At 34.8% G+C, this 15,604-nt stretch overlaps 1 protein-coding gene across 1 annotated transcript; it reads right to left on the bottom strand.

Moving 5' to 3' along the window:
- Positions 1–252: 252 nt before the first annotated feature.
- Positions 253–13,805, bottom strand: LOC138322986 (leukocyte receptor cluster member 8 homolog). Its single transcript, XM_069267268.1, has 16 exons — positions 13,660–13,805; positions 11,185–11,421; positions 10,861–10,918; positions 10,374–10,584; positions 9,919–10,132; positions 9,522–9,596; positions 9,022–9,180; positions 8,065–8,379; positions 7,375–7,563; positions 6,469–6,601; positions 6,199–6,288; positions 5,811–5,945; positions 5,139–5,207; positions 4,348–4,477; positions 3,660–3,867; positions 253–2,950 (listed from the first exon to the last, which is right to left on the bottom strand). The coding sequence occupies exons 1-16, from the start codon at positions 13,707–13,709 to the stop codon at positions 2,791–2,793; spliced, it is 2,433 nt and encodes an 810-aa protein (XP_069123369.1). The 5' UTR covers positions 13,710–13,805; the 3' UTR covers positions 253–2,790.
- Positions 13,806–15,604: the final 1,799 nt, after the last annotated feature.

Genomic DNA, 15,604 nt, shown 5'->3' with positions numbered 1-15,604 from the left:
CAGATTGTTCCTCTTTGCTTTAGACACCTCTATAACATCAACCAACACCTCGTTTTAACTGGCACAAATGCCTCCATTTGGGTTTCAAAAAATATTTAGGCCACTTTTTTTCAACGCAAACGGTCAAATTGCAGTTTGGCAAGGTATGAAAGACATCTACGCGATATCATCGGCCAATCAAACTGCAGTTTGACCTCGTGGGGTTCGATGTTTTTGCTTTAGGTTATGCTAAAAATAACGCAACTCGATAAATATGTTACTCAATGGTTTATTAATACCATAGATATAACACACTTCATTGTTCTATGTTCGCCTAGAAGACATTACTTGTTTGGGCTATATACAGTATTATGAATATCTTTTCACCGATGAGTGGGTTTACCCCATTATTCGATACATCTTTTTTCAGAAGAGAATACATTTACCACTTAAGATGGTAAAGACAAATCGCCGTACTATTACAAAGATATTGGTTAACCCAAAAATTTCCCCCCAAAAATCAACAAAAAATACTTTTGTAGTGCTCAACAATATTGTACTTTTCCATTAAATTGTATCCAACGTGATGACTCCGGCTATTAATAAAACACAAGTGTATATATGCCTGCTGTTTGCTGCAGAAAATTGAATTATGATTACCATATGTAAACCAGGAGTCTTCTTGTTTGTGATATATTTAATGAAATAGCACATTTTTAAATGGAATGAATAACTAACCCTTCGGGGAATGTTGTGCCCTCATAGTACAAGTATCATTTGTAACATTATGCTTGAGACTTCCATGTTCAGAAAGAAAGAGAAACTTAAGGATAATTAAGTTTGAGACATAGAAATTAAAGAGAAGAGAGAGAGAGAGGAAAAGAAAGACAGCCTAAGAGGATCCAATGTAATCAATGACAGTAAATCCTAGAAACAAAATACACTACAATGAGGGCAGTTTACCAGCTGGTAGTACCCAGTAGTAGTATTCAGTCACTTTCAGGATAACACAAAAACAATGAATATCAAAGTATTCATTTCATCTGTAAGGAAAACCAATGGTTTCCTGTTCGAATGATAAAGGCAGTCTCTATTTAATATCAAAAATGAAAACAAGGTGTTTATGTTGAGCACTACACAATTGAATGCAGTAAGAATCCTCCGATACAGTAAGGTAGCATGCAATAGAAAATATGTACAAAATCAATGCACTGGAAACAAGGTTTTATTTCTTGTGATCTTTTCTGGTTTTGTTTCCATACCTTTACTTCTTGTCTTTCTTTTTTCAAATTATTTTCATGATTCTCTTTTTAAGAATTTTCAACATAAGAATTTTATACAATATAAACATATGTATATATAACGAACCTTAAATGGCTTTCAATCTGAAATAAGAAACACACACACATATATATATATAAATAATTGTTAAATCTAGTACATGTACTATACTTTTCCTCAAAATTTAGATTGTTATTGGATACACATTATATCACAGATAAATTAAGACACACCACATTCATACACAAGTACACAAACTGATCAAGCACTACACTGCCTGAAATTAAGATACATGTACATAACATTTACCTCATTCATAAATTACCTAATTCAAAACCGACAATTGTTCTTTTAACCATTATTGAGCAAATCACATCTTCTGTAGCTGAAATAGAAAAGAATTTTGTCCATTTCGGTAACAATAAAGTTCAAACTTTGCCTGAAAAAAAATGTTTTGAAAAGTTTTTCACTGCACAGAATATCAAATGTTCCTTCTCTGGTATCTCCTTTGTTAATCTGATTGTCAATTCACCTTCACAATGACTTCATTGCAGACAATTTACAAAACTTAATTTCCACACATTCTTCACTTGAAATGACAAACGCACCGATATCTGTTTTTCTCCCGATATAATAAAATATACAACACATGTTCCACGAAAAGCCATGGATTGTCCGTGGAAACAAATAAACCATTTCAGGAAGCGCTTCTTAACTGGAGAAAACCTGATCTTTGAGGGAAAAATGTTCATTAATACAAAACTGCAACATTTACAAACATAGACATGACCAAGATGGGTGAGATTCATAGGACAGGAACACAATGGTGGCCAACATCAGCAGTTATTACAAGGTTAGTCACATCTACCCCCCACACTACTCATGGAAGATAGATGTGACCGTCGACTTTCTAACCTTCCAGATGATGCCTTCTAACTGCTGGGTATTCTATCAAATTTACTAATTTCCAGTAATCTGGCTTGTATACTTGACTTGATGCCATCAGTCTTCATCACCAGAACAATGGATCAATGTTCTTAAATTAGTGTCTTCTTGGCACGATCGCGGAAGTGTAAATATTTATCAGGAAAGATCACTGCTGTTGAGCGCTCCAGGGATGATGAGAATTAATAGATCGGAAATTATAATTTGATTTGTTGAGTCCATAAAACAGTCAGATACAAATTACTCCTGTGAATTATTATTATAATTTTGCTTCCTTTTTTTATATCAAGACGCGATCCAGCTCCACACTCGATTAAGATACATTACTTATCTTTTTTTTGAATTATTGGAGTCCATGGAAATGAGATCTTCCTCGCGAGAAATAGAACATGAAAAACTTTCATCTTGTACACTTCGTCAACACGCATATTGCCATTAGGAAACTTTTTTGAAAACTTGATTTACCATGAATGTCCTCGCCTTGGAATTCAGGTTTGACATTTTGACTAGAAGAGATAATTATATTAGAAACCTGCCGTACGCGGAAAACATGTAAGGACCAGCCTTCTAAATTTGTAAGTCAATCTATAAAGCCTGAATAACCGCAGCACACGTTTTACAGTCCACTTTGGTTCCATCAGGAGTCAAGATCGCTCCCTTTTCCTTCAAGAATACTATACAATCCTCGTTGTTTGGAAAGCCTAATTCAGCCTGGATGAAATCTACGGGCAGCATTGGGCGAAATCTACACATGATCATTCATAAAAATTTGGTAGAAGGGCGCACATGTGTAGAAATGGTCGTATGGTCATGGGACAAAATGAAAAAGAAGAGAAAAGAAAAATGTTATGACATGAAAATACATTCAAAATTAAGTTTCCCTTTTTAACTACATAACCTTACCTGTATTGCACTTATAACATACAATTGATAATTAACAAAACAACACAACATTACCAGTATAAAGAAAACGTTACTTTTATCAATTTTCATTTTCCGTGATAATTTGTATGAATATATGTTTGAATACTAACATCAGTTACTTACCATACTTACCTATGGCATGGTGGAGTCATCTTTGGGTGTCACACGACAATGATTTACATAAGCTTAAGTCTGATACAATTTCTATATGTTTTCAACATATGTTTTTTAAACTGAACACTACTATTCATATCACAAAAAAATATGTAATAGATTATATTAACCTAAAATAAAATAATTAATGTTAACCCAAATTGAACTTTAGTTTATGAAATATTTTGCATTTATTAAAGAGTTCACATATCTATTTTAACTTTTTTAAGTGATACTCTTGATTTTTAGAAACTGTTTGTTATATGATAACTATTGGAGATATGATCCCATTTAAATGGTAGTTGCCAAATAATGAATCTGCTTTTAATCTATTCTGAGAAAATGATATAGATTCAAAATAAAACATTGTTACGTACGACTTCACTACTGCCTTCAGTGCGGTTTTCCTTGCTCTGTCAGCAAACCAGTCCAACAGATACCCTGACATTCTTGGTGCATGACTGTATAATTTGAAAAATTTGTGAAAATTATTCAAGGCCCATGCAGACCTTATTTTTAATGCAAATGCTACACACTCATCTTGCCTGCAAGTTGGAGTGAGGGATGCCAAGGCAGTCGTCATATCTTCAGGAGGTTAAGGAATCATCAGAGAAGATGTGAAACTTTTCAATTAAAAAGATATACCAGATTCACCTCAATGTGGTCCTACACAATATTTTTCCTAAAAAAACTTGATCAATGGCTATTTAAATGTCATCTGACTGATATTGAGTTGCTATGTGCTAAGTGAACTAAATCTACAGGGGTTCACAAGATATTGCACATTATATAATACTGATTAGATTGACAAACTCTATATACACAAAGCAATTAAAATATGTATACACATAGGCTTGATATTGTCATAGAGTTATCCTAGTACTTCAAGTGAAGTGAACTTTACTGTACACGAAAAGTTTTGTCGGGACCAATTTGTTACCATGAATTAAACTGGGTCTTTCAAGTTATAAAAGTTCAGTAAATGAGGCTTGGCGGAAGTGGTACTCTTCTATAGAAGTATAGTGAACTAATACCACAAAGATTCAGTGGTGGTGGAAAGGATACCGAGGGTATTAGATGTAAAAATGTAGTAGAGGATCCTATAGGCCAGGAACTCGAGTTGGTTTCCATGTAAGCCCTCCTGGTACAGCAGCTTTAACTGGGTCTGGCATTGGTTAAACTCCTCATGGTCTCCCTACAATTACAGTACACGATCAACACCAGCGATATGGTTCTCTAGTTGGTAAACATCATTTTGTTACCACTATACACAGATGTTTCATAACAAGAGGCCCAGAGGGCCTGTATTGCTCACCTGGTTTGTATTGCCAAGTAATGTTCTGAATGCAGCTTCATTGTTTCTTTTCTGAAAGAATTTGAATATTTACTCTAATTCCCCTATTGGGCCCCACCCCTCCTGCCCCCAGGGGGTCAGAGCCAAAATTTATACAAGTCCTGTTCCCCTTCCCCCAAGGATGTTTGTGGCCAAATTTGGTTACAATCCATGCAGAACTCTAGGACAAGCAGCGATTTATAGGATTTACCTCTATTTCCCCTATTGGGCCCTGCCCCTCCTGCCCCGGGGGTCAGAGCCTAAATTTATACAAGTTCTGTTCCCTTTCACTTAAGGATGTTTGTGGCCAAATTTGGTTACAATCCATGCAGAACTCTATGACTAGCAGCTATTTAAAGTAAATGTTGACGGACGGACGACGGACAGACGGACGGACGACGGACGCTGCGCCATGACATAAGCTCACTGGCCCTTTGGGCCGCTCACTGGCCTTTTGGGCCAGGTGAACTAATAATATTAAATATTCAAAGATTTGAGAAAAAAATATGGTAGAGGCACACACCTTCTCTAGTGCCACCCGGGCATGTGTCTCGTACACTTCTACAGTAAAGTTGCTCCGGACACCCTGCACCTGAAGCGACAAATGGTTTTAGTCTCAGCATACTTATGTATGAAATGTATTAATCAAGCTTCATCCCATTAAACTGTTTGTTCATTATTAATTGTTATCAATGTAAAATCCACTAAGATCTCCCAACAGTTGTGTTACGAGATTCTAGAGAGAAACCTGCCATAATATGTGTTCAGCTATCAGGTATGAAGAAACAATTTGAGTTAAACCTCAATGAAATGGATATCCATCTAGTTGGCCATCAAGATATTGCCATTAACACTATTTTTGTAAGATTGCTTAATTATTTAAAAAATCTGATCTTATGAATTACTTTCTAGTATTTTCTAGGGTTGATAGTTGATTCTCATGTAATTTATCACTTAATCAAATATTTTGTTTCCTCCATAGCAGAAGTAGATTTTTTAGTCATCAAATACTACACATTGAATTGTTGTTACATTACATGATTGCTTTACAAGATGCTGATGGTAAATTTCAATAGGATTGGACATTAGGTATAGCCTGTCTAAGTCCTCTCCTTATACTGGTTGCTGGTTAATAAACATTTCTCAATAAAGTGTGCATGTTGTGATGGCCCTCTTTAATAACAATATTACTTACTGTAAGATCCTGTCGAATGGACTTGAACTGTTCACACACAAAATGATATTTATTCTTCTTTTTCCAACATTCCTTTACATGATCTAGAGACTTTCTTAAAATTTCCAGTGGACGAATTTGACTAGCATCTGGTGCCTAAAATGGTAAAACCACATCAAAATTGAAGGTCTTTCTATCTGAACCAGTGTCATATTTTGTATCAAAGATAGAACCAGTGTCATATTTTGTATCAAATATCTATCATAATTTATAACTAAATTCTTTAATAGACTATAGTTTAAACATCTAAACCTGCGTTGGAAGAAATATCCACACATATCAAAGATATCGGTTGTATAAAACTCTAGAACATTTAACGAATTAGAATGATATAACATCTACGACTTACCGTTGTCAGTCTAAGATACGGTTTCTCGATGCCCTGACAAGTTCCAACAACATCAAAACTGGACAGATCCAAATCCTCTTCATCGGAATTCTGAAATGATTTTTTTTAAGTACTGATAAGTAAAAATGAAACAAGAAAATCATAACAAAAACTGAATTTACATTATTGATACATCTTGTATCTCTTCTTGACATGATCAATCTTTTTTTTCATATCTACAAATAACAAATTTGAATAGTAAACCTTGTATATGAATTGATCAGGACTTACTGTATATGAATTTATTGACAGAACCCTATTCTGTTTTTGCTTTTTTGCATCATTCCCTAGGTGATGTTCAAATCTTGCTGCTCTCTTTAATAATTTCGCTTCTTTGTCAGGATCGTCATCCATAGGAAACTGACTGTAAATAACAAAAAAATTGTCAAATCAAAATTGGGTTGTTGATCAAAGCTCAATGGCTGAAAATGACTGAAATTGATCATTTGATAACTGAAGGAACTGAAATAGCAACTGTGTACAATTTTGTATTTCAACATGTCAGTGGCTCATCCTCCGGGGGTTTCTATAATCTGGACATAAATGAAAATTTGACGTTTTTTGTAGAAGAAATGCTTTAGTTCGAGAGTTCAGAAAAGGAAAGTTCAGCCAATTATGCAAGAAGTTCAAGAATACAAAGTCTAGACTGTAAATAACAAAAAAATTGTCAAATCAAAATTGGGTTGTTGATCAAAGCTCAATGGCTGAAAATGACTGAAATTGATCATTTGATAACTGAAGGAACTGAAATAGCAACTGTGTACAATTTTGTATTTCAACATGTCAGTGGCTCATCCTCCGGGGGTTTCTATAATCTGGACATAAATGAAAATTTGACGTTTTTTGTAGAAGAAATGCTTTAGTTCGAGAGTTCAGAAAAGGAAAGTTCAGCCAATTATGCAAGAAGTTCAAGAATACAAAGTCTATAAATATATAAAGTTTCATTCTGCATTCTTAAAGTCTCATACAGCTTACAACAAAAGGATTTTTTAGTTCAACTTGTGCGAACAAAATATCTGGTTCTACCTGGGAGGCAATAAATATATCGGTGTCGTAAGTATCAGCTAATAACGCACAGATGGACTGGGGTTATCTGAGGTTAAAAACCGTAAGTTGTATTTTGGATGCAGTGCTTACTTTTTTGCTCGCTTCTTGTTATTCTTTTTGTTGGACACAACCTCACTGCTTGGCTTTTTCATTGGGCCCTTATTCTTTCCTCGTACATCCAGAGTGTACTTTCTGCCTCCTCGTCCCCTGAAGCTATTTTTCCTCTGATCTTTGTGAAGGTGGTATGGTCCATCAGAGTAGCTGGAGTCACTGTCACTACTGTAACAGGTAAGCCATAATGGTAATGAGGCTACAATTACAGCCTTTTTTTTTTACCTTTTTACATTGATGAAATCATGATACAGTTAAACAATGTTAGAATGTTATAATCTCTTAATTATAAGCATAGTTTATATACAAGTTCTTGAAACAAGAGTCCCATTCTACTGTAATTATATAAATCATTGGACATGTACTTGAAGTCACACAGCTTCATAGTTTTGATTGTGTCATTTCCATGTTTAAGTCTAAAGCTAAAAGTAATCATCTGATAATAAATAATCTTCAAAATATTGTACATCTGTAAGACTAGAAACTACATTTAGTATGTAACTTAAATAATAGGCAAGGTCTTGAAGTTACAGTCAAATCTGGGTCATCAGAACTTCCTTACTGTCTATGTAAAAAGATACTGATTTCTGGATATTACCTATGACTCTCCGCTGGAAACGTAATTTGGCAGTCATGAGATCAAAACACGACTATCTTTTTAGAAATTACCTTGAATGCCTTTGTCTCCTCCTACGTGGAGAGGGTGATCTAGACCTTGAGCGTCTCCTACGACGCACGGGTGACCTTGAGCGTGACCTTGATGAACTTGAGCTTGATGAAGAATAAGACCTTGACCTATATGTAGGTACTCTGTCCCTGTTGTACACACCTCTGCCTGTAGCTTGAGCTTTGTTAGGCATTGGCATGCCACGCTGACCACGACCTCTACCTCGACCTCGTCCACGTTGGTTATTCTGCTGCCAAGGACTATTTTTCGCCATACCATGAGGACCTTGCTGTTTGCCAGGGGTATGCTGAGACATGCTGCAAAAATATAATAATGATCATAAAAAATATTCATATTTACTTTTCTTAATCTCAGAAATTTTATCTTCTTTCGGTAATAGTAAAGCATTGATATACCAATATAATAAATAAAGAGATCATTCAGCACCTGAACAACAAACTTAGGAATAACTGCTGATGAAATAGAAACACAAGAATTATGCGTTATTATAAGTATCCCCTGTACCGCATTGTTGATTTATTACATAACTATAATGGATCATTTAAAAACATTTAAGAAAAAAAAGAAAAGATCTAAGTATAGTTTAGCAATCACTAAACTTCACAGCATCTGCATCCCACACACTGAAATGAATCCTGTAATAATTAAGTGTGTTGAGACGATAAGAATGTCCTTCAGCTACATTTTCAGTTTGGGTCGGATTGGACTTAAATTTTTTTTATTTGAGAAACAGAGCTAAACGCAAAACTTTAAAGTGAAATGTTGATGACAACGCTGCCGCCGGAAAAGTATTGCATCATATTCGCAAACTTTCATTGCGGGCGATACAAAAAGACATCTGTTATCATATTAATACATAAATCTAGGTATGTGCTATTTGATTTAATTAGAAATTTAATTCCTTGTACTGGGTATATTACCATACTGTTTATACTTACGGGTTAAAATTTTCTGTAGGGAGTGGCTCTTTTGACCAGTCCATGGTAAAAACAGCACCTGATTTGAAAAGATTTGTCAAACTGTCCTTCAGGAATGTTTGGATGGAATCCTTTTGACTTTCATCTTTAGCACTAGCAAATGCTCTTTGGACATACTCTCTGTAAAACAATTATAGTTCATTAAAATTTTTAATTCATTTTGAGTCATTGATACACTCTTCATTTTATTTATAATAAGAAGCAACTTTATATGACAATATTTTCAAAATCCTGTGATTTGGACCTCTTGAAATTCTTAAAATCTCAATTTTTCTCAATGATATTATTGTCCATATCCATAAAATCAAGTTAAAATGTAATTTTATATTAATGCAGAAATCAATGTCAGTTGTTATGGATAACAGCATTTATAATTAGCACAAAGTTCTAACTAATACCAACACTGGAGTTAAGCCCCCTATCTTTGAAAGGCAAGTTAAAATAGGGAAACCTTCACATACCTGAGAGCAGGAGGCCACTCTTGATTGGCTGCCGACATATTTGTATCAGCATTGTCGTTTTTGTGAATTCCATTCCTATAATATACAAACCATATATATAAATATGATCATATTCATATTTAGTAAGAAAAAATTTGTTGTTTATTTTTTCCTGTTTACACCATTTTATCGGAGTAATATTGCATCTTTCATTGTATTGCTTAAAATTCCCCTTTTCAGTGTTTCATTTCTCAGTTGCATTTATCAAAAGATATTACTTTTATAAGGAATAACTCAAGATTATTTTAGCAAATTTTTCATGTAAGAAAATAATGTTGTTTCTATTATAGCCCTTTCCTTCACAAAGAATGGGAGAAATCTACAATATTCACAATATTGACGTTTTGAGTTGACTTACTCTGAAGGTTGTTGATTATTTGTTGGGGTTTGCTGTTCATTAGTTGTATTTTCCTGGTGTTCAGTCTTGTGTCTCTGATCCAGTGGTTTGCCTGGCCGGGGACCACGAGGAGGAAAATGTCTGGGATTTACATTGGGTTGATTATAATTGTTATTGTTTCCTCCATGTTGTCTTTTAGGAATCTGAAACCTGATGCCTTGAACACCACCTGGATCTGATTGGAAGAAAAAATCAAAGCAATCATTATATCATTCATACATAAATTCATCAAGTATAAGAAGGAAGAAATTAATTTTCAGTTGGGTTCGATGAAAAAATATCAACTTAATATATATTTATTTTGATTCAACCGATATAATTAACATAAGTCCCATTAACTGTTATTAACAAGATTTGACGGTCTTGTGTGAATAAATGACATTTAATTCTAGGTCCAATTTAATCAGTTAACTTACGTCTTGGCCTGTTCTGAAATCTTGGCCCACGAGGTCCATGATTTGGTAATTGTCTAGGACGAAACTGTGGCTGTATATTTTGGTTTTGACTTTGATTGTTATCATTGTGCATAGGCCTTTCATCAATATCCATAGCACTAGACATTGGACTTTGGTCATCTGGGGGTGGGGGAGGTGGTGGAGCACCATATCCATTAAAACTTCCATGTTGCTGAAACAAAACACATTAGAATATTTCACTCAATATGATTCAATATGGTTTTCACATTTTTTCATTGCAGATAACCAACTCTCTTGGTTACATCATTACAGGGACAAACAATAAAAAATGTAACATGGTGTAACCATTGAAATGATCAGTTTTACAAATCAAACAAGTCTGACTGTTTCTTTAATTTGTAATACACTGTACATTTACAAAGATTTCAGTGCAGAATGACCTAAAATAGGTTATTAGTAGTTCTTGAGAAGAAAAAAGGTGTGTTACCATTCTTGGATCTGGACCTTGTTGACCATAAACGGGATAGTTTGTTCCTGGATAAAACCTGTGTAATAAAACATGTTGATTTTCACAATAGAGAAAACAAATAAAAAGTTATTACAAGATTTTAGAAAGTATTACACAAAAACTTTCTCGGACAATACATTATATTGCATTTTGTGGGAGCTTGAACATAACAAAATTAACACCATTGTTGGTGGTATGATGATGTCCATATTTCTACATGTTCATCTAATTGAAATGTTTTGTGCACAACATTTTTTTCATTTGTTGACATTACCAAGACTTAGAAAATTAATAATCACTTACTGTGGTTGTGGGGGCTGTTGCTGATAGTACATATTGTACTGTTGGTAGTACATCTGTGCAGCTGCGTTCTGACCATTATCATTGGGTTGTTCACTCAGACCTTTTGATTTATTTGGTGAAGTGCTTGACCCACTTTCGCCTTTTACTTTTTCTAATGCTTTCCTTGCTTTTTCCCATTCAGGATTCTGAAATACTGTGTTGTTGCCTGTGCCATTCTCTGACTGAGGTTGATTTCCCCTATAAAATAAAACCATAATCTTTTTTCATTTTCATAGTGTTTGAAACTTCACTGTTCTCCCATCCAAGCTATGGGATTTGGATACCTATAAGAACATCATAGTGGCTGGTGACCAATTCTCACTAAATACCAATTCTTGCATATGTAGCAGGTTTTAATAGTACATAATAAAAATGTTGCCTTCTAGCCTAGCTCTCAATAGTAGGATTTTCCCTTTAGCTCAGTTGATAAGAGTGACGGACGAAATCCATGGTGGCGGGTTCAAGTCTGATTGCCAGCACATGCTACTCTCACCCTATTACACATAATTATTAATTATATAACCATACAATTACATGATTGTGAGAATTGGTCACTAACAGTATTATCATGATTTACCCTAGTCTGTACATATAGATATATGCCGATAAGTCAAAGACCCAGTATGGAACTCCTTTGTAATGCACAATTGGTCAATTGAGTTAAAAAGTAACCAGATATAATGATATCTCAACAGTGACAGTCACCTATTTAAATTCAGAGGTTAAAATTCATATAAAGAAATCAGATTAAGTTCCTTAGTCACATACACATTTTTCCACATCAGAAATTCTGTGAGAATGTTTATTCGCTACACAGATCTAGAAAGCTTGCAACCTACAATAATAGGATTTGGCAAAACAAACTAAAGGTCTTGTTTTGTTTGACACTTTAATCACCCCCCCTGATGTGATCCTTATCCTGTTGACAGCCATTTATCATTACCCTCCAAGTTATGAGAGAGTGAAAGCGAGATCTCATTGTCAGCAGCAATCCATTCTTGCCAAGTATTCATTCTCGCCATTGCATGTGTATTTTTATGATTATACATGTATTTTCAGCAATATTTTGTGGAAACTTTCATAGTAGTGTCAGAAGGTGATCACTTTTATACACGAAAATTCGCGAGTAACCATACACATACGATGGTGAGAATGGGTACTTGACGAGAATTAAGCCGCCTGCCAGTAGGAGGATAGGCTATTACTAGTAAAAGGAAAGCCTAAGCTTTGTGAAAGTGAACCAAAGTAGATTTTTACTGATACTATGTAATAAAATTATAAATGTTTTGTGCAGAATTATATAGCATCGATTCTATTTATTTCAATCATACTGTATGATAAAACGTTACTAAGGCGAATCCACACTCGGGCGAAATTAATCCCTATTGAGATTCCTCCTCTAGACTCTTTTATATTCGGACGTCTGATAGATGTCTCTCGTCGGAATCCCTACTCGAGCCTTCTAAACTTTATTCTGGAAAATCAAGTCAGGTTGACCTACCTCTTGTAAGGGTCTATTACAGAAATAATCCAACTGCAGTGGTTCCCATACTAGCACACATCGCTAGTGGAGATATTTTTCTCTCCATACGCACATATATTATTTAGTGACACATATTAAAAACAAAGAACCATCACATATTGTAAACAATGTTATGTTCCATTGCTACTTTGAGCAGCCATTTTGAAAGTCCCTCTCTGTCATGTGACCACTATAGTCTGTTTCAATAAAATTCATTACCTGTATAACCTTATTCCATTCAGTGTAATAGGCATTATCTGGAACGCACTATAGTGGTCATGTGACAGCGAGGGACTTTCAAAATGGCTGCTCAAAGTAGCGATAGAACAAGACATCATTTGCAAAATGAGATGGTTCTTTGTTTTCAATACATGTCACTTCATAATATATGTGCGTTTTGAGAGAAAAATATCTCCACTATCGATGTGTGCCAGTGTGGGAACCACTGCAGTTGGATTATTTCTGTAATAGACCCTTACAAGAGGTAGGTCAACCTGACTTGATTTTCCAGAATAAAGTTTAGAAGGCCCGAGTAGGGATTCCGACGAGAGACATCTATCAGACGTCCGAATATAAAAGAGTCTAGAGGAGGAATCTCAATAGGGATTAGGGCGGTCTAGGTTTCAACCAGTTTTACACCATTTGTCTAATCCACTAGAGGATATTTACTTTATCATGTTTTCCTATAATTGTCAATATAAATTTTGATATTGTTGCATAGTTCATTTATTTTATTAAAACATTAACTACATTCAAGCATCCAATTTGTGCAAAATACAATCGAGCAGTCGATCGCAGCCATCTTGGTTTTGTCCGCCCAATATTACCTCGGTCAGAAAATCATGTTTATCTCTTCATTATGTTAAATTCGTTCATAAATCGGAATTTAATCAAACATCGGAATCATTAGTTACCAAGCGCCTGCCTGTATGGCTTGTTGTGCCGTAAAAGCTGCCGCAGACATGATTATTTGTTTCTGCGTGCTTTCCCGAAGATCTTCTTACACTTTACTTTTTCGTGACGTCATGAACAATATTGGGGATTGCATTTTTCAGATTTGTGGGGAAACGGAACGAATTGTCCTTTGGCCGCCTCACTATCCGCATGTGATATGATGTATGTTGAACCCATTAAAAAACTGATTCAACAGAAATCAATTATTTACACAGACAGCAATAAAATTAAGTACAAAAATTGAAATAAAATTGATAAAATATGACCTTGCTTTCTTCCAACTGCATGTTTTTACGTTAGTCATCAGGCTATATTTTATATAAATATTAATTAGAATTAGAGTCTAGTATGTAAAACTTATGTATCAATTAATGGGAAAGGAAACGCGATTCTAATTATGCCTAACCCTTGTTGTTAAATTGAACAAAAAATCTATTACACCAAGGATTTATAAGTCAACCATAGTGTTTACCGTTATACGGCTCTTTGATGTACATCAGAGGACTAAATTACCTGTTCTATTCTGTTGCCTCCAGTTTTACTGAGACAGTCCACGGGGGTAGAGATCGTAAGTGACAGAAACCCCTGGAGTATCAAGGACAAGAATTTATAAGTGACATATGTCCTTGTCGAGGATGAGGGAAAACTAACAGTGCCGAAAGACTTATATATATTATCCGAATCTGTAGTTTTGAGTATGGTGCCGTCACCTTTTTAGATAAATAGTTCAATAAAATAAAACTTCTCTTTATAGCAAATTTCTGGCTACTTATATGCAGCTTCATATAAAACCGATCTGCAAATCATTAAAAGTCTCTATCATAAAAATATTACTAGAACGTTTTATTCTTAAGCGCAATCTACAGATGTAGGATGGTGCTGAAAATGGTGAAGCAGTTATGACATCGCTTCCTAGCTCACCGTGATATGAGAAAATCATATATATATGAAAAAGAGAAAGATTATCTTGTTAACTTTGTAGTACCTTGTAACACGATAGTAGTATATTCATGTACGTTTGCGTCCTATCAACAGCTACGGTCATACAAGGACGTGCCAGGTTTGATGTTTAAGGAAAACCGGAGTAGGCCCATCAGGAGAAAAACCACCGACCAGCAGTGAGTACTTGGCAACTGCCCCACATGGGAATTGAACTCGCGACCCAGAGGTGGAGGGCTTGTGGTAACTCGGCCACCGTGGCCCAATATCATAATTATGTAAGGAGTTATAGATTATCCTCCACTTTTCGGGAAAACATCAATCTCCAATTTTAATATCGTCGCAGCAGACTCACTTATTTTTTAGGAATCTTTTTCGTTATCTTCGCTCCATGTTGATTGTATTTAGTGTGTCGTTAATAAACATAAATAAAAAGGTCTTATAATTCTAGTTAGATTGTTATCTGAAGTCACCACATCGTCGATATGATTCATGATGGTTTCTAAGTATACATCTTGTATAAAATATCTATTGCACTTTTAGAAATGGCATTGAAATCGCATTTATCGTGATCGCAGAACGCAATATGATGTAGGATGGAAAACTTCCTTATATCTTATTTTCAGCAACATGATATTATATATAGTCTACAATTTTAATATTTTTTTTCATAATAACTTTGTTTTCCCTTCTAGATTCTGACATAGTCTACACAACTTCTCGCGTACTCTGATAACTTCAAACACCTAGTTTAGTCACAATACTCAATACTTACATATATATATATATATATAAAGCACTATACTGTTTATTTTGAATGCGGCAAAACGTATATGAAGATTCTCTGGAAAAAAATCCAACAACAAAAGCCCATGCGTGCAGTACCACTGAATTTACGTCATTGCTTGTCCTACCTGTCATAATAACTGAGTATGTCAATAAAGCCCTATATTGGAATGAGGAAGG

Source organism: Argopecten irradians, chromosome 5 (assembly GCF_041381155.1).
Source record: "Argopecten irradians isolate NY chromosome 5, Ai_NY, whole genome shotgun sequence".
NCBI lineage: Eukaryota > Metazoa > Mollusca > Bivalvia > Pectinida > Pectinidae > Argopecten > Argopecten irradians.
The sequence above is the reverse complement of the archived record's forward strand: the minus strand, read 5'-3'. Positions and strand labels throughout refer to the sequence as shown.

Coding starts and splice junctions, on each gene's coding strand:
- LOC138322986 (XM_069267268.1), bottom strand. CDS start 13,709: ATGTCTGCGGCAGCTTTTACGGCACAACAAGCCATACAGGCAGGCGCT. Junction 9,597..9,918: donor AATAATCAACAACCTTCAGA/GTAAGTCAACTC, acceptor TGTATATTATAG/GAATGGAATTCACAAAAACG. Junction 6,602..7,374: donor AACAAGAAGCGAGCAAAAAA/GTAAGCACTGCA, acceptor TGTTATTTACAG/TCAGTTTCCTATGGATGACG.